Source organism: Cucumis melo, chromosome 11, assembly GCF_025177605.1.
Source record: "Cucumis melo cultivar AY chromosome 11, USDA_Cmelo_AY_1.0, whole genome shotgun sequence".
NCBI lineage: Eukaryota > Viridiplantae > Streptophyta > Magnoliopsida > Cucurbitales > Cucurbitaceae > Cucumis > Cucumis melo.
Window position 1 is genome coordinate 20,828,630 of NC_066867.1, and position 22,522 is coordinate 20,851,151.

Here is a 22,522-nt window from a genome sequence, read left to right on the forward strand (position 1 = left end):
TCTCTTTAACTAGTGTTTTTCATTCTAAATCTCCTCTAAGGATTATGAAGGTGGTAGATGATAAACATGTTGGTTTGGATAATAAAATTAAGTGATCATTTATTATTTTTAAAAGTTAAAAGAAATATTGAAGTGTTTTGAGAAAAAGAAAAAGAAAAACTCATTAAAAGGAAAAAAAGAAAAAAAAATGTTAAGAAAAAAGACATAACCCCACGCGCGGACATGAAGATTGCGACGGTTTCTCCACTCTCCAATTTCGTATTATTATAATTTCGCGGTTTGAGAGGTGAATTTTACGCGACTCAACTCGTTGCTTCCACTCACTCAAAACACACTGAAGAACAAGAGAGAGAATTTTTATGCTTAAGATTGAGTGAGAGAGAGAAAAGAAAAAAAGAAAAAAATGATGAGGTTCTAAGAAAGTGATGAACCAAAGCCTTTGGATCGGACTATCAACATTCCTTCTTCTTCCTTCTTCTTCTTCTTCTTCTTTTCTTCAGAACTGCGTTTGATTGCCATAGGAAGTTCTGTTGTGGTTTTGGTGGTGGAAGATTCAGCTTCACCTTCAGCTTCTGCTTCAGCTTGTTTACTTATATCTGATTTTTCGTTTTATTTATTTATTTATTTATTTTGCAATGGGAGCTCGTTGCTCCAGATTTGGACTCTGTTTTTGGCCTTCTCAGATCGAATCCAATCTCAATGACTTGTCCTGTGCCGGTGAGTGTTAATTTGTTGTTTTGATTTCTTGATGGAGTTTGGTTTTTCTTTTTCTTCTTCTTCTTCTTTTTTTGGTTGGAATGTAAGCGTTGTTGTTTGTGTTGTGAATGCAGAGAATGAGGACGCATTGCCTGGATTCTGCGAGTACAGCTTTGATCAGTTAAGAGCTGCTACTTCGGGATTTTCTTCAGAGAATATTGTTTCTGAGCATGGAGAGAAAGCGCCTAATGTTGTTTATAGAGGAAAACTCGAAGATGATCGAGTGATTGCTGTCAAGCGCTTCAACAAGTCCGCCTGGCCTGATTCTCGCCAATTCCTTGTCCGTGATTTTCCTCTAATTTGAGTTTTGTGATATATCTTGTTATTCATAGTTTTAATGTTAATGAGATGTGTGAGCATATGCTTATTTAATGTCTAACCAGGAACGTTTAAGGTAGCTGTTAGTTATGTTTTGGCATTTTCAGGATGAAGCTAGAGCCGTAGGGCAGCTAAGGAATCAACGGTTGGCAAATTTAATTGGATGCTGCTGTGAGGGCAATGAGAGATTACTAGTGGCTGAGTTCATGCCCAATGAAACTCTTTCCAGGCACCTTTTTCATTGTAAATTTTCTACCTAAAATTATTGTTTATGATACTGAAATTTCTTTACATGGATTTCACCTTTTCTTTTTGGTTGGTCTCTTATACTTTATACATCTCTAAGTAGAATATTTAATTTATGGCATCTGTAATGGTGGTTGCAAAAAGCACTCTTTTAGTTAAGTTTCTATATTACCTTTTAGAAATTAATTTTCTCCCCAACCCCCTAAAACTAGGAGATGAAATGAAAATTTGATTACTTGTGTTTTTGTATATATGATAATCAATTCGGTTTGGGGGCCCTCATTTTTGGGAGTACATTTTAAGCTCTATTAGGACTAAGTTCACGTGCCTTTCTAGCCATCTAATTTGAATACTTATAGGGTTGTTTTTTGTGTAGGGGAAACGCAGCCTATGAAGTGGGCAATGAGGCTTCGAGTGGCATTATATTTAGCTCAAGCTTTGGAGTACTGCAGTAGTAAGGGACGAGCATTGTACCATGACCTTAATGCTTATAGAGTTCTCTTCGATCAGGTACAAATATGTTTCCATCATGCTTTTTCTAGTTCTATACATTTTTTTTTTTTTTCTTTCTTTTTTTATGTTTGCATATATTTTATATACGCCTAATAATTAGCTCAACTCAACAGGATGGTAATCCCAGGCTGTCCTGTTTTGGCCTTATGAAGAATAGCAGAGATGGAAAGAGCTATAGTACTAACCTGGCTTTCACCCCGCCAGAATATATGAGGACAGGTATGAACACAGAAACTCCTGCTCTAATACCATCTTTATTTACCGATTGACCAACAAATTTAAGTTGATGCGTCATGATAAATTTAGTTGTATCAACACTTAAACCATATGGCGTGTTTAAAATCCAAACGATTATTGATTTCTATGACAATACCTAATGACTGTAGATGTAGTAAAAAGGACTGAAAATGATTTTCATCAAAAAGGAAAAAAGGATCGAAAATGATATGCAATGGCTTCGTTAAAAAATTCTCCACCAATATATTAAATACATGACCAGCATTACCAGATTTGTAAATCATGCATTATACTAATTGTAGAATTTACGTTTGTCAGGGAGAATATCACCAGAAAGTGTCGTGTACAGCTTTGGCACTCTATTGCTCGATCTTCTCAGTGGCAAACATATTCCGCCAAGCCATGTAAACTGTTTTCTCCTTTAGAGGTTTCTCTACATGTGGAAGTTTGATTTAACTTTATCCTGAAATACAACCGAAGAATTTACTCCAGAAATTTATGGCACTGCAAATAATTGATTTCTAGAAATCTAGATTCAGTAACTTTGCTCTGGCCTGACTAATTATCAGCATTTTAAAGAACATTGCACTTGGATTTCCTTGGTTATCATTACAGCTTTTGCATTCTGAGATTTGGAAACTTCATGTTGACGTCTAACCAAGTTCGCTTCTCTCAGGCATTGGATCTGATACGTGGTAAAAATTTCCTGATGCTGATGGATTCATGTTTAGAAGGTCATTTCTCTAATGATGATGGAACTGAACTAGTGAGGTTGGCTTCAAGATGTCTACAATATGAACTTCGTGAGAGACCAAATGTTAAGTCTCTTGTAATTGCTCTCACTGCACTTCAGAAAGAAACTGAGGTACATTACAACCGATCTAATGTCCTGGCATTAACTATCCATACAGTCGGACTAGATAGTATGTCTGTAAAAGATGCTATGTTTTTTATTGTCGCCAGCTAAGGCTGGGCGAGTTATATCCTATAAAGGCCGGTTGGCAATAATGCAGAAAAAAGTGAATAGTCCAAACTTATGCAGTTCTACCTACTGGTCTATGTCAGGTTCCTTCTTACGTTCTTATGGGAATTTCGCATGGGAATGCTTCCTCCAAGCAAATGTCTTTATCACCTTTTGGGGAGGCTTGCTCAAGGACGGATCTTACTGCGATTCATGAAATTTTGGAGAAAGCTGGATACAAGGATGATGAGGGAGTGGCAAATGAGGTTGGAAAATTCATCTATAAATTAAATTTTCTAAGATTGGAGATTATGTAGGCTACGCTCTATTCTAGTTAGAAATTCTTTGTTCATACTAAGGGACGTGAATTGAGACTGAACCTCTTTCATTTTTCTTTTTTTCTTTTGTCCATGCCAGTAAAATGCAACTACCTATTCGTTCATGTCTTCCGTTCAACAAAATTTTTAACTCCCGTCATTTTACATTGTATCGATGAAGATTTCTATGTTATTTTGTTAACCGGGTGCACAATCTGCTTATTAACTAGATACATTACAGGTTAATCCCACCTAATTTTTACTGCCATAAGTCCAACTGAAAATAACTTTCGAAAGTTGGTCTGTTACATTGCTCATCAGTAGAGAATTTGCTTTGTCTTACAGCTTTCTTTCCAAATGTGGACAAGTCAAATACAGGAGACACTCAATTCTAAGAAGCGCGGGGACTCGGCATTTCGAGCTAAAGACTTTGTAACTGCCATCGATTGCTACACACAAGTAAGTGATTGACTTTTAAAAATGAAATACTTCAACGATATTTTATCCTCCAAATCCTCACATAAATGCCAGTAAAAACTTATATTACGACCTAAAATTCAATCATGGCATGGTGACCTCATAAGGACAATCAAAGGGCCAGTAAAACGCTGTGTATCAATATATACATTGCTAATGCTCGTTATTTTATATCAAATAGCAACCGGAGAATGCTTTCAAAATGCAATTTGGTTTACAATTGTTTGGAAATCTGATATTTACTGGTCCTTTCAGTCTGCAGTGGAGTAGATTGTTTCTAATATTGTAAAATAGATCTCTTATTTCGGCTAGTTAATTGAAACAATCTTCTAATATTTTTGGGGTGTTGCAGTTCATAGATGGAGGAACGATGGTATCGCCAACAGTATTTGCTAGACGTAGCTTGTGTTACTTGATGAGTGATATGCCTCAGGAAGCTCTAGGAGATGCTATGCAAGCCCAAGTAGTATCACCAGATTGGCCAACTGCTCTGTATCTTCAAGCTGCTGCTCTTTTCATCCTTGGAATGGAAAATGATGCACAAGAAACTCTGAGAGATGGAACATCCCTGGAATTCAAAAAAGAAAGAACTTGAATCTGTATAGGTACTTCTTCTCCTTTAATTTAACATTATTCTTATATATTTATTTGTCTGCCTCTTAGCCCTTTTCTGTTAAGTTTATGCAACAACGAAAGGGTTTTGATTACTGGACTTGTTGTGAGTTTGTGTTGGTGCAAATTTATATTTTTCCTTGCCCAACAAAGCTATCTGTTGATTCTGTCTGCTTCACATGTCAAATCTCTTATTGTATTCTTTGCTACATGAGTTTAATGATATAATTAGTCCTGAGATTTGCTGAAAAGAAAAACTGATCTTGCTACGATTCGAATTTTGTTGAAAAAGAGTAATACTTTAGTACAATTTTGATGCACTTTATTTATTTATTTATATATATATATATATATATATATATATATATTTGTATGTATATATATATTTGTATGTATGTATGTATATAATTGAATAAAATGAAAGTTTGTTAAGTTGTACAAAGATAAATGTTGCCCGAAATCCTTCCATATACTTTTCTTGTGAAAATTCGTAACGAGAGCTTTTAAGTGGCTGATGTAGTCATATCTTATCAAAAGTTCACACAATGAACGTTGGGCTGTTAATAGTAGCCTTGGCCATTTTGCGTGAAGGAAGAAAGAAAAACTCTAACTTTGTGTCTTAAAATTTTCCTCTCGTTTCCAAAAGTTTTGAGTTCTAACATAGTATTCAACGTACCAAAACAAGCTTAGCTCAACTAATATATGTGAGTCTTGATCACGAGGTTTGTGGTTCAAATCTTCCTATATCGTACTTTAAAAATTAAATTAATGTCATTTTTGCATCCATAATGCATGTGTGCAAAAATTATAAAACAATTGATTATTTGTTGTCGATATAGGCATATCTCAATTTAGTACGTGGATCAAGTATCATTCTAAAATTTTGATATGATTCGATGATGGTTAAACTAAAAAAATATATTTTGTTTTTTAGTTTGAGGATTAAAACCTCTTGCTTCATAGTGAAACGCAAGTACATGTGAGATAAGTTAGAAATATATATGAGATATGAGATAAAAGCTAGAAATATATATTAAACATTCATTTCAAAGGTTTTTAAACATAAAGTGGAGTCCAGTACATGTACATCTCACTTTTCCCACTTGTGTAGGAGATAAAACAATTTTGATACATCAAATTCACATCACCCCCCACTTTATTTCATCCAACAAACATCCATACATCATTTATCCAACAAACCTCGTTTCCTCACCTTAAATAGTTTCAAATAAATAAATGTGTGGTTTTTCATTGAAAAAATCAATTGATAGAGAACCTGAAAACAAAAATCAAAAAGTAAAATTTCATGTATTCGTATTATGTGTTTGGTGGCAAATTTGAAAACTTACTTTTAATTTAAATAATTGTTCTGAATGTGTTTTATAGCCATAAAACTAGCAGTGACACACTAAATATTAAATTCAATATAAACTGTTTTTAATTGATTTATGAACATATTTTTATATTAACAATTTCTCACTAGTTAAAGGCAAGTTTATACAATTGATCTACCACATATTTTCCTTTTAAAAAATAAATTGAATCTATAACCTGCCATACCCTATTTCTTGACGTTTTAATATTCAATTAATATAATTATAAATTTCATAATTTAAAATCTAAATATAATAAAAAACATAAAATATATGTATATATATACGTACACACATATATATGTTAAGATCACAGTCTGAAAAGCAATTTTCAAATACCAAATCTAGATTATATGTCAAACTCATAAAACGAAAAGATAAAATAAAATTGGGATTGCCAACTAAAACAATCTTACAAAATTACAGTTTGAAAAGCAATTCCAATTAACACAACCATATTAATCAAGCAATAGTCTTTTTATGAGTACTTTTATATAGCTCCCCGATAAAAGGAACACCTCAAAACTCTTTGAACCAGGAAATAAGGTTGGCCAAAAAGAATCAGCAACTGAGATTTCTCTGCAGTCATGAAGTCTGAACTTCAGCTGATGTTTTGCTTTCTCCCAAACGTGGCAAGCTAGCGATATACTTCCAGCAGCGCTTGTGAACTCCGCTGATTTTCTTTGGAGCTTCAACAATCGGCATGCCTGTAACATTCAACCTTATTCATTGATGAAAGTAGATTGCAAAAAGCAACAACGTATAGAAATTTAAGTCGATAGAAACTCAATTTGAAGCAATATACTGTAAAGGATGACTACGACAATTACCAAGACAAGAGTTGAGACTTCAAAAGAGAATTTTAACATTCATTTGAAGCAATTTAATAACGGTTGGCTATATCGATTACCAAGTCCAGAGTTGCCTCGGTAAATATTTCGAAAGGACCAACCTAAAGGGGGTTAAGTTATTTGACCTAACTCCAGATTAAGCTTTCAGAATCTCATGCCTCAAAAGTCCAAACTCGAATACTTGCAAACTATTTATAAGGGTAACTAACGCTCTTTTGATAACCACTTGGTTTTTGAAAATTAAGCTTATAAATTATACTTTTACCTATATGTTTCTTTGTTTTGTTACCCACTTTCTATCTGTTAATTCGAAAACGAAGCTAAGATTTGAAAACTAAAAAAAAAAACCTTTCGTAAGCTTATTTTTACTTTTCAGAATTTGGCTAAGAATTCAATATTTCTTAAGAAATGTGAATATTATCATGAATGGGAGGGAAAAAGGAAAGTTAAAATCAGAATCATTATCAAACATACTTATATTATCATGAAACATAATCCTAAACGCCAACGGTGAAGATCAGTAAACAGTGAATATTGAATAATATTGTATCTAAATCAGCTATAAAGCACTAGTTCTTGATGTCATGGTCCCAAATTATAGAATTTAACATAGGTAAAAATATCATATAAGAGATTCAATTGTTGTAAATTCTTCTAACAAATATCAGAACAAAATTTCAGCAACGTGGTGAAATAAAAACCAAAATGAAATTCCAATAACGATAGAGGAACTAATTTCGTGATACGGAATGGATCACTAACCATTTTTATGAGCAATGCCCCATGCCTTGCCGTGCGTGCCACTCTGTAAGAAAAAAAAAGCCAAAAGAAAACAAATTGTTACACTTCCCGTTTGATTATCAATTATCATAAGCAAATTGTCAGACTCGTAAATTCTACAAAACTTAGAAAACAAACTATGCAATCCCACTGATTAAAACCCTCAACCGTTCTATTTACTTGAATGCGTACAAAAAATGTAACCACAGGCAGAAAGAAACCGAAAACCATTTGATTCATATTTTGTGCAGATTACAGAGGGAGATATATCTAAAAAAAAGAGACGAGAGACAAACCTTGTAGAGATTGATTTTGGTGATCTGGTAGGAAATTTCATCCCAGTGAGATTTGGCGACATGGTATCCAACTCCCCAGTTGGGCAAAAACTGAATTACTTCGAAGAGGTTCTTCTTCTTCTTCCTCCGTTTGGTTTGAGATGAAGAAGGCGAGGCATTGGGGTTGGAAGAGGAGGTTGAGGGCGAAGAGGAGGTGAAGGTTCTGATAAAGGAAGAAGATAACCTAGAGAAATCTAGGGCTCGACTGATCGCAGTTCTGTTGGCGACAGCCATTGGCGTCTCTCTTAGTTTTGGTTGTGGCCTTCTCTCTGTGTCGCTACTTCGCAGATCTCTGCAGCAGGGTTTAGAGAAATGGGAAGTGAAAAATTATGTGGACCAGCCCAGCAAGCCCAAAAGCCCAACTATGTAGTTCTCTAGTATTACGGTTTGGCGATGAATGATAAAAGTTTACGATGGTATGTAATTTTGAAGATAGGTTGTTCTAAAATTAACCAAAATATTTAGCAAAATGTTGGTGGTCTCTATCGCAATCTATTAACTACACTATTGATTTTTTTTTTTTTTAAATATTTTCAATAATTTTGTTATTTAAAAATATTTTTTTAAAAAAACTAAATTATACATATAAAAAATATCCCCCGACTTTTTATTTTTTAACAAAAATACCCCTAAACTTTCAAAAGTTTGTAAAAGATTCTCAAACTTCAAAAAATGGTTTTACAAAAATACTCTTACCATTAGTTTTGTGTGCATTAAAGTTTTGTTTCAAAGATACTCTTACACCCTTCAAAAGTTTTAAGCAATAACTTTGAGTTTAAAAAGTTAAAAAATTATTCTCACAATTAGCATATGAACTGAAGCCATTAATATCTCAATGCAAAAATAACTCTAAATTATAAAAAATATTTTTATTGTTAGTATAGTAATTTATTTATTTGAAATTTTCTTAAGTTCAAAAAAATTTAATATAAAACAAATTATATTAGTTTCATTTGATAATAATGTGATTTTTGAGTTTTTTTTTTTTTTTTTTTTACCTATAGATACTACTTCTACGTCCAATTTTTCTCATTTGTTATCTACTTTTTCGTGAAGATAATCTTATGCTCCCCTAAAACAGACTCCCTCTCTAAAGAACTTCAACTCCCCTCAAGTTTGTGAGACTCCCTCTCACAGTGTTGGATCTTTTTGTTGAACAAAATCTCGTATGTTCAAATGACTTAGGCTTCCACTAAGCTTAGAGAATTCATTCTCAATTAATCACAATGCACAGTAGTAAGAAGATTGGAATATGTCTTCGATACATGTAATGTTCCTTTCTTCTAATGCAAGCCGAAATAGGTATAACAAGAAAATACAAATATTGCTCTAAAGAAAAACTAAATGGTCAACCATCAACAAAGGATTAAGTGTCCTTTAATTATGCACAACATAATCACAATGAACAACCTAACTTTCATAGTAACGGAGTTGAATAAAGAAAGATGTCAATAGGAAAAACAGTAAATGCGAAATTGATAAATAAAGTATAATCAACATTTTTGCAAGACCATTCATCTTTCAAAACAAGAGCAATGCAATGACATTTTTTGGTGTCTGAAGCCATGAAACAAATATCGTCAATCTCGTAAAAATTTACAACTTCAAATAAACTTATCACTATACTAATGATAAAAACATTTTTAATTTAGAATTATTTTCACAGTGAGATATTAATGGTTCCAGATCGCATGCAAATTGTGAGAATAATTTTTTTAAGCTCAATAGTAGTTTTGAAGCTTTTCAATAGCTTAGACTTTTATTTTTAAAAGAAACCTTTAAGGGATCGTTTGAGGGAAGGGTTAGGGTTATGATAAACCTGAGGTTATGATAAGATGTGTTTGGGGAAAAGGTTATGAAGGAATTGTATAATAAAAATGTTTGCGAGAAGAGTTATGGAGGAAGTGTTATGATCTGTGTTCGAGGGAAAGGTTATGTGGGTAGGATTATAATAATGTACGATAATATGTGTTTGGGGAAAGAGTTATGTAGGTAGTATTATGAAATTTATGTACACAAATTTCGTATATTTAATTTAGCAAATAGTCATAGTTTTCATAAAACAATTTGTCTTAATTTCTTTAAATATGCTCATTTTCAACATTTTTTAAGTAGTTAAGTGGGAATAACTTTTTTTTTAATTCATATTTTAAATCTAATATACAAATTTCGTATATTTAATTTACCAAATCGTCCCAATTTTCATAAAACAAGTTGCCTTAATTTATTTAATTATGACATTCATTTTCAACAATTCTTAAGTATACGTTACGTTTCAATAAATTGGTTTTTATGAATGTAACATGTAATCCGTAAACATGTAAATAAGTAGAAATAATAATTGGAAATACAAAATACCGAAAACAGAGAGGTTGAAATTGATATTAAAATTTCAATTTCACAAAATTATTGATACGAATTCAAACATAAAGTTAATTGAAGGTAATTAAATTAAAATTTTAATTATATAATTACAATAAATTACATAATTAAAATAAATAAAAAAATTAAAATTTTAATAATGTAATCGTGCCAAACTCATAACTTAAAAAATTATATTTTTAAAATAAAAAGATTAAAATTAACGAAACCGATAAGTATTAAAGTTATAAATGAAAAGAAATTGATTAAGGAAGGGTGGAATAAGAGTTGAGGAAGAGGTTAGGAGGTAAAACTAAATTAAGGTAACCTTCTCCCAAGCAATCTCCTTTGTAACCCTTCTCCCACACATGCGTAAAAACTAACCATAAATTGTATTTTTAACTTTTATTCTTTTAAGTTTGGGAATATCTTTGAAACGGTTGAAAGTTAAATATTTTTTTTTTTTTTATCTAAAAGTAAAGTTGAGAGACATTTCTTGTAACTTAGGAAAAAAAAATAGTTGGGATGGTTTTTGCATTTCCCCCTATATCAACTGCGGTCGAACCCGGTTCTCCCCAATTTTCCCTCTTCATTCTTCACCCAGTTCACTCCAAAGAAGAATTTTGGGCATGTTCTCGAGGAATTTGTATTCACTACGCATGCAGCAACGTATCTCTAGCTTCTTTGAATTCCTTTTCATGTAAATTTCATTTCATTTCGGTTTCAAAGTATGAAAATACCCATGAAGAACAACGAAGAAAAAGGATTGAAGAATTCCTTGATGTCTGTCTCTACCTAATAAATAAATTCACGCGACAGCTATGGAGTTTGTTTCTCTGTTTAATTTCAGTATTCGGAGACCTTGTGAAGCTCTGTTTTGGATTTTTGCCTTTCTATTGCTGCAGAATAGTGAAAGCTCCTCCTCTTCGGATTCCAATTATTTGATCGGACTTGGAAGCTATGATATCACTGGACCGGCGGCGGATGTTAATATGATGGGATATGCTAATATGGAACAGATTGCGTCTGGAGTTCACTTCAGATTGCGAGCTCGTACATTTATTGTCGCAGAGCCACAAGGAGAAAGGGTTGTATTTGTTAATCTCGATGCTTGCATGGCCTCGCAGCTGGTCACAATCAAGTTGCTTCAGAGATTGAAGGAAAGGTATTCGAATTTTGAAATGTTGCCTTTGAACCTATAATTAAGTTTATGTAAGTTAAAATGCTAGCTAGAAAACTGTTTGAATAATTGGAATATAAATGTGAAGATATATGTCGTTTTACTGATGAAATTTATGTAATAAGGGAAGGAATAGTTGTTTTGACTTTGGAGCCATCTTCTAATATTGTTCATTTTCAGGTATGGAGACCTTTACACGGAAAAGAATGTAGCCATTAGTGGAATTCATACACATGCTGGACCAGGTGGTTATCTTCAGTACATTATATACATAGTGACGTCTCTTGGATTTGTGCGGCAGTCATTTGATGTCCTTGTAAATGGTATTGAGAACAGCATTATACAGGCTCATGAGAATCTGCGTCCAGGATCTATTTTCATAAACAAGGGTAAGGATAGGATTCTTATTCATTTCACTTTGTCAGGTTGATGAGTTGCATTTTTTTCTCACTGTGTCTTCCCTGGTGATTTGATTTTATTGCAAAGAGATACATATGTTGTCACGAGGACATAAACAGATTCAGAATGTCGGGTAGAATGATTTTGTTTGTATTTTCGACATATGGGATTGATATGATGACTGCATGAAGCAATCTATTGCAGACTGGATCCTTTTGCGTGTGGGAATATGAATTTCCTACTGTTTTTGGTTTCTCAACTTGCAGGAAAGCTTTTAGATGCAGGTGTGAACCGCAGCCCTAGTGCATATCTCAATAACCCTGCAGAAGAGCGCGGAAAATACAAATACAATGTTGACAAGGAGATGACACTATTGAAATTTGTGGATCTAGAATGGGGCCCTATTGGAAGCTTTAGTTGGTTTGCAACTCATGGAACTTCTATGAGTCGTACAAACTCATTGATTAGTGGGGATAACAAAGGGGCCGCCGCAAGATTCATGGAGGATTGGTTTGAGAAAAAAAGTGGGATCAGCTCAGTTTTTAATATATCTGTAGATGACAGAATCCCTCGAAGAGTCTCAAGCATAATACCTGACCTTTTCATCAATCGTAAGTTTTCTTATAAGCTTTACATCAAAGCACTGTTCCGATAATTCACTCTCTAAACTGATAGGCTAGGGCAGGTAATGTGGATGCATGTTTAGTATGCCTGCAACTTAAGTTCTGTTTTTCCTACAGCTGCTTGTCCCTAAATCTGTATCAAATGGCCCTGAAAAATCTATCTACATTTCAATTAAGCTCAAAGTAGAATAAAAAATCAACTTCTACGCATCAACTCTTCAATAGTTTCTTTATCGATGTCAATGGGGCCAGAAAATCTGTACAGGTTTGAACAACCATGTTTTTGTTTAATTGCTTCTTCTGACTTTATTTTGTTAGGTAGACAGTAATATATACAAGTAGTAGATGCAAAACCTCTATGATTCTGGATGGATTTTAAACATATGTTGATAGAAAACCATTGGATTTGAAAATTAAGAACCCATTTGGTGAACTCCTAATATCAAATTCTAAAACCTCCAAATCAATTTGACAACAAGCGAAGGGAAGGGATTAGATTTGGAGTAAGGGAAGGGATTAGATTTGGAGTACTTTTTGGTTGAAGACCAAGAGATGAGAAGAACTAATTCAGCACTCCAAGTTTGAACACTCCACAAGCAAGTGATCGAACTTACTTGAATGTTCTTGGCATGCAACTCTAAATCAAGAATTGCAAAAAGGTGGTGATGAGGTTCTGTCATCTACCTGAGATTTTCTATTGATAGAAAAAATCCTAAAGTTTCAGTTCAACTTAATTTTCATTTTTTATTCCAATTGAAACTAGAATTTCAATTCAACCTCCAAACATTTTCTTTTTCTTTTTCAAACAAGAACAAAACAAAAAACCCCAATTAGAAACGGGACTCAATCAAGAAAGCAATTTAACATATACCTAATCTAGAGCTAGGCTTTGATACCAAATGATATGAAAACCCTAGGATTTGAAAATTAGAAATCCGTTTGGTGAACCCCTAACATCGAATTCTAAAACCTCAAAATGAATTTGACAACAACCCAAGGGAAGGTATTAAATTTGGACTACCTTTTGATCGAAAACCAAGAGATAAGGAGAACTAGTTCCTCACTCCAAGTTCGAGGCTCCACAAGCAAGGTGATCAAACTTACCTGAAAGTTTTTGGCATATTGAATTTGGAATGAGATTCCTCTATGTTGATGACGACCATCACCAACCTTTGCAATTCTTGATCTAGAGGGTTGTGTACTTAAGCATTCAGTTAAATTTGATCATATTGCTCGTGGAGTGTTCAAATCTTGAGTCTTATCTCTTTGTCTTCGATCAAAAGGTGATCCAATTCTACTCCTTCCCTCTAGATTGTTGTTAAATTGACTTGGGGCTTTTAGAATTTGATATTAGGGGTTCACCAATTGATTTCCTAATTTTCAAATCCTAGGGTTTTCATACATATGTTTTAGTCGGTAATCATTTTTCCTCTGATACTCTATATTTAGGAACCAGTTGGCTATCTCTCACGAATTCTATAACATCACACATGCAATTGGGTCTACTCTCCTGCCAGAATTTATATTGCTAGTAAAAATCACCTTAACCCACTTCCAATCCCTATACCATTATTCAAATATTTTACATCTCAATTATCAATCAGTGAATTAAAAAAATGTTCACTGAAATTATCACCACTTTAAATTCTAAAGCGCTTTAGAACAAAGTCCAAATAATTATTCTACAACTTTATGTAACAGACATTATTCGACTTTTGTCAATTTCTTCATCTCTTCTGGTCAAGCTGTTTGCCAAAACTGAAATATTGGTGTGTCTGAGCTTTTCGGTTGAGTACTCAATGATTTACACGATATGTTCATCTTCGCATAATATTTCATGCATTTATCCTGGTTCTCAATGATGTATTGACCTGTAGAAAATCGTTTGAACTGCAGAAGGCATAAATATATTTAAATAGTTATCAATTCAAATTTCAAACATGCATCTTGCATTAGCTTTGATGACAGAATACTTGGTCAAGCGCATGCATGGATCAGATAATTTGTAAAGTAAATAATGTTAATCGAAAAGCCGAATGCCCCTGTTGATAAACTGTGAAAGAGAAAACATATCATTCTCAACTTCCTGATATTTTTCTGGCACAGATCATGAGTTACTTGAGCTTGCTGCATCTTTCCAGTCTCCTTCTGGTAGATCAGCAACCAGAATTCTAAGTTCTTCAAGGCGTGTCAGGGGTGCCCTCAGGAATGCTGAAAAACCTCAATTTGTGTCAGCATTTTGTCAATCAAACTGCGGTGATGTTAGCCCGAATGTTCTTGGAGCCTTCTGTATAGATACTGGACTTCCATGTGATTTCAATCACAGTACCTGTAATGGGAAGAATGAACTATGCTATGGCCGAGGACCAGGGTAAGTGTCCTGCCTTTGAAGATACTTATATTATTTCAGAGAAGCTATAAGTAAATTGTGGCGTCAACATGCCAGTTATCCTGATGAGTTTGAAAGCACACGGATCATAGGAAAGAGACAATTCAGAAAAGCAGTTGCTCTATTTAGTAATGCATCAGAGCAGTTACAAGGAAAGGTTGACTACCGTCACTCATATGTTGACTTCTCTAAGCTTGAGGTCACTATTGAACGTGGAGGAACTACTGAAGTGGTGCAAACGTGTCCTGCTGCAATGGGGTATTCATTTGCTGCTGGAACCACTGATGGACCCGGTGCTTTTGATTTTGAGCAAGGAGATGACAAGGTAATAATTATGTTAATAAGAAATATCAATTCCATCTCATTGACTCTCGCCATCTATTTAATTTATCAGGGAAATCCTTTCTGGAAGCACATACGTAATTTTTTAAAGAAACCAAAGAAGGAACAAATTGATTGTCAACACCCGAAGCCCATCTTACTGGATACTGGTGAAATGACAAAACCGTATTATTGGGCTGTAAGTTCCAATTACGTGTGTGTAATAAACTTTTCTTGGTGATGATTAATCGTTTTGCCCCATATTATTACATCTATCTAATTTTCAAGTACTGTAACTTCCATGGTACGTCTACATACCAATTCTATGACAAGTTCATATAGTATGGAATTGATTTCCATTATTTCTACAGCCTTCAATACTTCCCATCCAAATCCTCCGAGTAGGGCAGCTAATCATTCTTGGAGTACCTGGAGGTAGTAACTTTCTTTTTGCTCTACCTTCTCTTCTAGCTTTTATACATTTTGCACATACATTGAGAAGTTCACCTTCATTTTGCACCCCCATTTTTAAGCTGTCTTAAAATCATATACGAGAAACTCTACATGTTACTTTCAAATCTTTTTATTTGCACATGCAAAAAATGCTTGTTCAAGTTAGATTTTTTCATTTAAACAAAATTGTAATCAATTATGTGTTAAACCTCAAGCGTGGCTGGAGTAAGTCGGTCGTACTATGCTATATTATTATGTCTTAAGTGCATTGTATTCTTATTACAAAGAAATTGACAAATTGTTTAGAACATTGGAAAGCAGTGGTTTTTGTAATGGAACGATGGTAAAGCGAATTATGATCCATTTTAAGAGTAATTCTGTTTGGTAATGGGAAACATTTAACAAGTTGATGTTCACGTTGTTGTATTCTCTCTAAACATCTTTTGGAATTCTTTGGCTACCAGAATTTTCAACAATGGCTGGGAGGCGACTTCGTGATGCTGTGAAAACCGTGCTAACTGATGGAGATAAAAGTGAATTCAGTGATGACATTCATATTGTTATTGCAGGATTGACAAATTCTTATTCACAGTATGTGACCACTTTTGAAGAGTACCAAGTGCAAAGATATGAGGTTAGTTCCATTTAGGGTTGCATGTGGAATTGAGTTCTAGGCGGTCTAGGAGATCTTTAAATAATGGAGAAATATTTAGTCACAGTAAAAAAAAAAAACTAATGACATGTTTGAGATTGATTTCAAACCTACATTAAATCATTCAAAATCAGATTTGATTGCATGTCAAGCAAGTTTAGATGTGTAAAATAAAATATGAAATTGTTTTTGAATGATTAAGAGCATGTTTGGCCTGGTTTCGTATGACAATCAAAATCACTTCAATTTGTTTAGTAGTGATTGTGGAAGGATTAAACTCACTTTTATTATGTAAATAACTCCCAAACATGTTTTACCTCTTCAGAATCAATTTTGATGGTATAAAAATCACGTTGAAAAGTGTAAACCAAACACCATATTGATTTTGAATTATTAAAGGCGTCTTTCAAGTGATTTTGAACATAAAAAAGTGATTTTCAAAATCATTCACAAAACACAAAAAGCAGTGCCCAGACAGAATGGTCTTCAATGATGCTATTGCGAGAATTTTGTATTTACCAACTTACCGTATGGTATAAAAATATCTGTTTCAGGGCGCTTCTACTTTATACGGTCCTCATACTCTAAGTGCCTACATTCAGGAGTTTAAGAAACTTGCCCGCTCCCTCGTTGATGGCCAAGCAGTTGCTGCCGGGCCTCAACCACCAGATTTACTGGACAAGCAGATAAGCTTTCTACCATCTGTCGTGATGGATACAACTCCACATTCAGTAAAATTTGGGGATGTAGAATCTGATGTTCCCAAGAATTCCACCTTCAAGAGAGGCGATACAGTAACAGTTACCTTCTGGTCAGCCTGTCCTCGGAACGATCTTATGACTGAAGGTACATATGCACTGGTGGAAATTCTCCATGACAAAAAGCTGTGGGTTCCAGCCTATGACGACGACGATTTCTGCCTACGTTTTAAGTGGTCGAGACCGTTCAAGCTTAGCAGTCAAAGCCATGCAACCATAGAATGGAGAATCCCTAAAAGTGCAACCCCAGGAGTGTACAGAATAACACACTTTGGGGCAGCAAAAAGGCTTTTTGGATCAATAAGCCATTTCACAGGGTCATCTAGTGCTTTTGGTGTAATGTAATGAAGGGAATGTATGTACCACTTAGTTAAATAAGTTGGTGTTGTTACTAAAGATTACCTTCAAATCCAAGTTGCTTTACAAGTTTACATCCAGGATTACCTTCTAGGAATTAGGAATATACAACATGGGAAATCCACGATTCTGTATACTTTATTTTCCAAATCTTGGACAAATTCACACTAAGATTTCAAGCGTTATCTTCTTGTGGATCAACCTAAATTCAATCATACTATGAGGTAGGTGAAGGACAGAGGAGCATTCCCAAAACACATACTTGAAAAATAACCTACACTTAACTTAGAATATGTAATAATTTAGACCTCTCATCCCAATGGTGCAATACACCACACTAATAACGATATATAAGAATTCTATGTGAAATTTTGTACATTATAAACTTTATTTTTTCTTCTAAGATGAGCCGAGAGGTTTGAACTACAAACGTTTTAATTGTGTGTTAGTCGAGTTATGTTCACTTCGACACATTACTAAGAATTGAAACTTAGTTTAATGTCATACCTAAATGTTTTGGACAATAATTTGAAATTTTAAAGACTTCATTTTTTGATCAAGTAGTTATTTGAGAAGGAAAATTTGTATGAATGACCTATTTTGAAACGCTCAAATGAAAGTCGACTTGAGTTTCAAAAATGCTCAAAAATCAATCTTTTGTTTACATGAATTGCTGTGCAAAAATCATTTTGTCCCTAGATCATGCATGAGGATCTAGCTCTCAAACAAATTCTTGTTTCTCCATCTCTCTCCTCACTCCTAACATTCCCTTCTTCCTCTCATTTCTTATTAACACGATTGTAATTTTTTCTTTAATTTTTTCCCTTTGTCAAATTCTTCTCCCTTCTTCCTCACTTGAAAAGAAACACAAAAAGCAAAATGAAAAAACCCAAAGGAAGAGAAATGAGCAAGAATCATGGGAATGTCAAGCCTTATAAGCAAGTCAATTTTAAACTCATTCAAATTTCATTTAGACCCTCTAAAAAGGAGTCATCCATGCAATATTTTTTAATATATGAATGCAATAAGCTGCACTAGTACAAGGGATCACCTACACACAAACTATCTTAAGATTATAATAAATACCATTTAAAAATTCTATGCTAACTAAAAACAATATTATTTCAAAACCTTCATTTGCTACAATTTCCATTATTTCACATACTACCATCATTTTTTATTATTCTTTACTACTACATTTGCTATTTCCTTCTTAAATTAAAATAATTTACATCTCAAACATACAGTTAGAACCAATAGTAACTTAGAACCTTTCATCTCCCACGAGGAAACAGCCCCTAAGTGGAGGAAGTCATGAAGGTTGAAGAGTCCACCTTAGTTTTTTGTCTGAAGTGTTCTCTAGTCAAAGAGAGAGACAAAGCAATCACCTTAACCTATTACTAAATAAGACTATTATTATATCAGTTGATACATATTAACATTAATTCAACCCTTCGCTCCTAATCTCATATTCATACAGCTTTACCATATTGAGTCAAAGTTACACCACAATTCCAAGGATATAACTTTTGGAGCTGAATCAAAACAAACCAATGTACGTCAATGACAATAAATGCAAAATAGTCCAAAAATTCTGTCGTTCCATAAATTATGAATATTTAAGAGCTGTTTTATACCAAAGACTCTTCACCGTTTGTGGTAATCATAATACTGCCCAAAATATTCAATTTCAGTTCCTCAAGTATCCTATTAAATCAAATGATGATAAGATAAGAGGGGGAAAGAATGAAAATTTTAAGCTTGGAAACAGAGTACATATTGGACTATAAAAACTCCTAAACTACAACTCACAACTGCTATACTACAGAATAAAAAGAAAAAGAAAAAATAAAGTTAGGAAATATTCTAAACGGATTTTATAGAACAAATGACTAAATATATTTAGGCTTGAGGCTTTGTCTCATCCTCATCTTCTTCTATTTTGGGAGCCAAGTAAAACCTTACATATCCCATCTCTGCTATTTTGTATTCGACAACAACAGGTAGGTCAGAGGACAAGCTGATGGTGACCGTGTTTGAAAGGGGCGTTGCCTTAGTGAAGGAATTCATATACCTTAAAGCAAACGTCAAAGAAACCGGCTCATTCATCTCTATAACTGTTGCTTCTTCAGGCTGCATTGCCCAGAATTAGAAAACCAAAAATCAATATTCAGGCTGAAAAAACAGATTAAGTAAAGCAAATTAGAACCCTGTAATGTTAACACGGATGCAGACCTTGTCTACTGTGGTATTCTGCCTGCAAACAATATTGGCAGATCCAATATCACCTCTTGTTGAGAATTTTACACCCTCCTTCGTCACAGAAATTACAACTGCAAGAACCAGTGAACATAATTAAACACTTATAATACAATAATTTATCATGTATAATAATCAGCAAAGCATCACAAGATAACAAAATTTATACCGGTATCACCAATGCTGCTGAGATCTTTGCATATTCTAGCGAACTCAACAGAAGGCATCCTAACAATAGCATGATACTCTGCATCTGGAATTCCAAGATGCTCACTGTCGATGTCCATCAATTTCATCTCAAAATCCGAAATCTTATCTTGAGCTGAATCATGCATAAAACAATCAAAGGGTAAGATGGAAAGCGGCAGTTAACTTCGTAAATACTCTATAATTTAGAGAAAACGCAGTCACTAGATCTAGAGAAAGCATATATAATCGGAATTAAAAGAAAGATGAGACAATTTGCAGCTCATTGAAATTTTAGTTGATCAACAAAAGGTTAGACAAAGGACAAAGATAATGAACTAAATAAAGTAGAGACGGAGATGTCATAATTCCCGATTTCCGTGTAAGCTCTTCACAGACAAAGTTTAACAATTTCTGATGTATTTAAAATCCACTTAAGACGGACCATATGATCATGCTATGTTTACGAGTCAAAAAAAAAGGGTTGACATGCACATATGATAGCTGATCAAAAAGATTCAAGTAGAAGAGAAATAGACTGATAACCCAAGAACTAAATAACTACAAGATCGAGCAACAATAGTCTAAAATGAGTCAATTAACTGGAAAAAAAAAAAAAGGCAAGAACAAGATCTTACTAGGGCTTTCAAACATGAAAGTGACAGTATCACTGCCGTCATCGGCCTTGATCGTAATGATATCATCGTTACCAGCACACTTGAGCATTTTCGACATGTTATTCAAGTTCATTCCCATGGAAATGTTTCTATCGCAGCGATAATGTTCGAAGCCCTCCGCTCGAAGGAGAAGAGCAACCAGGGCAACATGGCTCGAATCCATGGCTTGGAGCGAGAATCCAGTGGCCGAACAGTCAAAGTTGGCATCGTTAACCAAATCCTTGATCGATTCCAAGACTTTCTTGAGGAGAGAACCCTGCACAAGACGAAGCTCCAACATTTTTGAGAGAAATTGCAGAGCTAGGGATGGGGCTGACTAGGGTTTCGAGAGAGAGCGCGAGAAGAAGAAGTGGGAAAAGAAATTCGAGTTTAGGGTTTTATAGTGAAATAATTTGGGAAAACAATTTGAAATATGGAGAGTTCGCTTTGGCGGGTCGGGTAATTTTGCCATTCCCGCCACACTTTTTAAACGAGGCGGGATTCTCGGCCGTTTTTCAAATGTGGTCTTTCGGCTCGGACTCGGCCCATTTATTATGGGCCGTATTTCTTCCATGTGGGCCTTCGGTTAGGCTTGTGGATTTCTAAGGAGCCCACGATAAAATAGAAAGTTTACTTTGAATAAATGGGAAATTTTTATTTAAATCGATAAAATAGCAAAATTAGAAAATATGAAAAACTAATTATGTTGGAATAATGTCCTTAATGTTCCTACCTAACTGAAAGAATTGAATCCTAAATACAATTATTCAAGAAACTATAAATATCCTATAACTAAAATCAAACTCCCCAACACATGATTAACACATCAAAATCAAACTTTCATCTTCCAAAAACTATGAGAGTTTTCAGCTAATCTCTTCAAATTTTCCAAAGTCTTTGGATTTTCTTCTTGTTAGCTCCTCGCAAAAAACTTTGGGATTTTCGTCTTCCTCCTTCCCCCTGATTTCTTCCTCTCTAAACTCTTCTCAAATCACTCCCTCACCATCCTCCATTCCTTCAATCCCAACAACCCATCTCTTAATTTCCTCGAAGATCGTGTTGCCGTTGCCGTCAGCTAGTTTTTGGTTTGAAGAATATGCTTCAGCACATTTGGGACAGAACCCATAACTCGAGCTCGTTTACTCTTTCCGGTAAATGGAAGCTTTGAATAGGAAGCAAGTCGATGTTGACAAATAGTAGAAACAAAGGAGGAGAGTACGCATCTTTGGTGGACAGTACGCATCTTATACGAAGGAGATCGTCGAAAAAGCAGAGTCTAGGAATGTCGTTCCTGTCAATTCTTCGGATTACCGCCATCATGCCGGGGGAATTTGCAATTGAGAGTAGGTTGATTAGAGAGAACCTCTTCCAATTCGCATAGGATTTGAAAATTCGATTTCATATAGATCTCGTCCCACTTCGAACTTGAACTTTCCAGAGGTTGTCTTTCAAATCGGTGAAATTCATGGGAGGAGAGAAGTCGACGAGTCTCTTAAAAATAGGATTCAATTAATTACAAAAATGCCATTGAGGCATATTTAAGGCCATTTAATAAATTGTTTAAAATATAAAAAACCCCGTAATCTTGTAGATATATTTGCATCATTTTAGGGATAATGTATAAAATTTGAATTCAAAATAACAATTGCATATTATGTATTATTTATAAAATTATTTTTAAATCAATAAAATTTAGGAATGAAAATGGTGTAAATGAAGTTTGTTGTTTTTTTAGCATTATTGTAGGGATGATAATTTAACTCAAATTTGTGAATTAATTGATTTAAATCCTAATAATTAGGAGTGTTGAAACTAAAGTCATATCTTTAGGGATGTTGGTGAAATCTTCTGCAACAATAAAATATTTTTTGGTTTAATTAAGATTTACTAGAAGTAAATGTGTTTACAAATACACTATATTCGTAATTTATGATATTTTGTTTGTTTGTTTTTTTTACCTATACAAATACACTATATTTGTATGCAAGGAATTGCCTTTATTTGTAAAGGGTGTGCTCAGTCAAAAAAAAATTGGAAAGAAAATATATACAACACGCGGTTTTGCCATATTGTAACTAATGACATATCTTTAGTGGTTGTAAGAACAATATAATATTTTTTTATTTAGTTAAGAATTATCATAAATGAGTGT

The 22,522-nt window shown here is 34.0% G+C and overlaps 4 protein-coding genes across 6 annotated transcripts; 2 read left to right on the top strand and 2 right to left on the bottom strand.

Annotated features, from left to right (window-relative positions):
* Window positions 1-282: 282 nt before the first annotated feature.
* On the top strand, window positions 283-4,694 carry LOC103502050 (serine/threonine-protein kinase BSK5). Its single transcript, XM_008465853.3, has 10 exons — window positions 283-717; window positions 831-1,036; window positions 1,182-1,317; window positions 1,697-1,830; window positions 1,947-2,052; window positions 2,389-2,474; window positions 2,747-2,935; window positions 3,136-3,297; window positions 3,694-3,807; window positions 4,178-4,694. Exons 1-10 carry the CDS (start codon window positions 636-638, stop codon window positions 4,418-4,420), a joined length of 1,458 nt encoding a protein of 485 aa, XP_008464075.2. The 5' UTR covers window positions 283-635; the 3' UTR covers window positions 4,421-4,694.
* Window positions 4,695-6,175: 1,481 nt separating this feature from the next.
* On the bottom strand, window positions 6,176-8,194 carry LOC103502049 (uncharacterized). The gene is made up of 3 exons (XM_008465852.3): window positions 7,738-8,194; window positions 7,424-7,466; window positions 6,176-6,517 (listed from the first exon to the last, which is right to left on the bottom strand). Exons 1-3 carry the CDS (start codon window positions 8,008-8,010, stop codon window positions 6,396-6,398), a joined length of 438 nt encoding a protein of 145 aa, XP_008464074.1. The 5' UTR covers window positions 8,011-8,194; the 3' UTR covers window positions 6,176-6,395.
* Window positions 8,195-10,672: 2,478 nt separating this feature from the next.
* On the top strand, window positions 10,673-17,454 carry LOC103502048 (neutral ceramidase 1). Of its 3 annotated transcripts, none has more exons than XM_008465850.3 (9): window positions 10,673-11,302; window positions 11,498-11,706; window positions 11,983-12,327; window positions 14,446-14,710; window positions 14,786-15,053; window positions 15,123-15,248; window positions 15,421-15,484; window positions 15,967-16,136; window positions 16,709-17,454. In XM_008465850.3, the coding sequence occupies exons 1-9, from the start codon at window positions 10,959-10,961 to the stop codon at window positions 17,255-17,257; spliced, it is 2,340 nt and encodes a 779-aa protein (XP_008464072.1). In that variant the 5' UTR covers window positions 10,673-10,958; the 3' UTR covers window positions 17,258-17,454. The 3 variants fall into 3 exon arrangements, with proteins under 3 accessions (XP_008464072.1, XP_008464073.1, XP_008464071.1); XM_008465851.3 differs by having other exon boundaries at window positions 16,757-17,454; XM_008465849.3 differs by having other exon boundaries at window positions 14,786-15,248.
* Window positions 17,455-18,850: 1,396 nt separating this feature from the next.
* LOC103502047 (proliferating cell nuclear antigen) lies at window positions 18,851-20,767 on the bottom strand. The gene is made up of 4 exons (XM_008465847.3): window positions 20,353-20,767; window positions 19,698-19,850; window positions 19,505-19,602; window positions 18,851-19,402 (listed from the first exon to the last, which is right to left on the bottom strand). The coding sequence occupies exons 1-4, from the start codon at window positions 20,669-20,671 to the stop codon at window positions 19,172-19,174; spliced, it is 801 nt and encodes a 266-aa protein (XP_008464069.1). The 5' UTR covers window positions 20,672-20,767; the 3' UTR covers window positions 18,851-19,171.
* Between the last annotated feature and the right edge of the window lie 1,755 nt (window positions 20,768-22,522).

Excerpts from the sequence above, each read along its gene's own strand:
- LOC103502048 (XM_008465849.3), top strand. The coding sequence starts at position 10,959 with ATGGAGTTTGTTTCTCTGTTTAATTTCAGTATTCGGAGACCTTGTGAA. Across the intron at positions 15,249-15,420 it reads CAAAACCGTATTATTGGGCT|CCTTCAATACTTCCCATCCA; the intron begins GTAAGTTCCAAT and ends TTATTTCTACAG. Across the intron at positions 15,485-15,966 it reads CATTCTTGGAGTACCTGGAG|AATTTTCAACAATGGCTGGG; the intron begins GTAGTAACTTTC and ends TTTGGCTACCAG.
- LOC103502047 (XM_008465847.3), bottom strand. The coding sequence starts at position 20,671 with ATGTTGGAGCTTCGTCTTGTGCAGGGTTCTCTCCTCAAGAAAGTCTTG. Across the intron at positions 19,603-19,697 it reads CAGCAGCATTGGTGATACCG|TTGTAATTTCTGTGACGAAG; the intron begins GTATAAATTTTG and ends TGGTTCTTGCAG. Across the intron at positions 19,403-19,504 it reads AGAATACCACAGTAGACAAG|CCTGAAGAAGCAACAGTTAT; the intron begins GTCTGCATCCGT and ends TGGGCAATGCAG.
- LOC103502050 (XM_008465853.3), top strand. The coding sequence starts at position 636 with ATGGGAGCTCGTTGCTCCAGATTTGGACTCTGTTTTTGGCCTTCTCAG. Across the intron at positions 2,053-2,388 it reads GCCAGAATATATGAGGACAG|GGAGAATATCACCAGAAAGT; the intron begins GTATGAACACAG and ends TACGTTTGTCAG. Across the intron at positions 2,936-3,135 it reads CACTTCAGAAAGAAACTGAG|GTTCCTTCTTACGTTCTTAT; the intron begins GTACATTACAAC and ends GGTCTATGTCAG.
- LOC103502049 (XM_008465852.3), bottom strand. The coding sequence starts at position 8,010 with ATGGCTGTCGCCAACAGAACTGCGATCAGTCGAGCCCTAGATTTCTCT. Across the intron at positions 7,467-7,737 it reads CCAAAATCAATCTCTACAAG|AGTGGCACGCACGGCAAGGC; the intron begins GTTTGTCTCTCG and ends TTTTTCTTACAG. Across the intron at positions 6,518-7,423 it reads GGGCATTGCTCATAAAAATG|GCATGCCGATTGTTGAAGCT; the intron begins GTTAGTGATCCA and ends TGAATGTTACAG.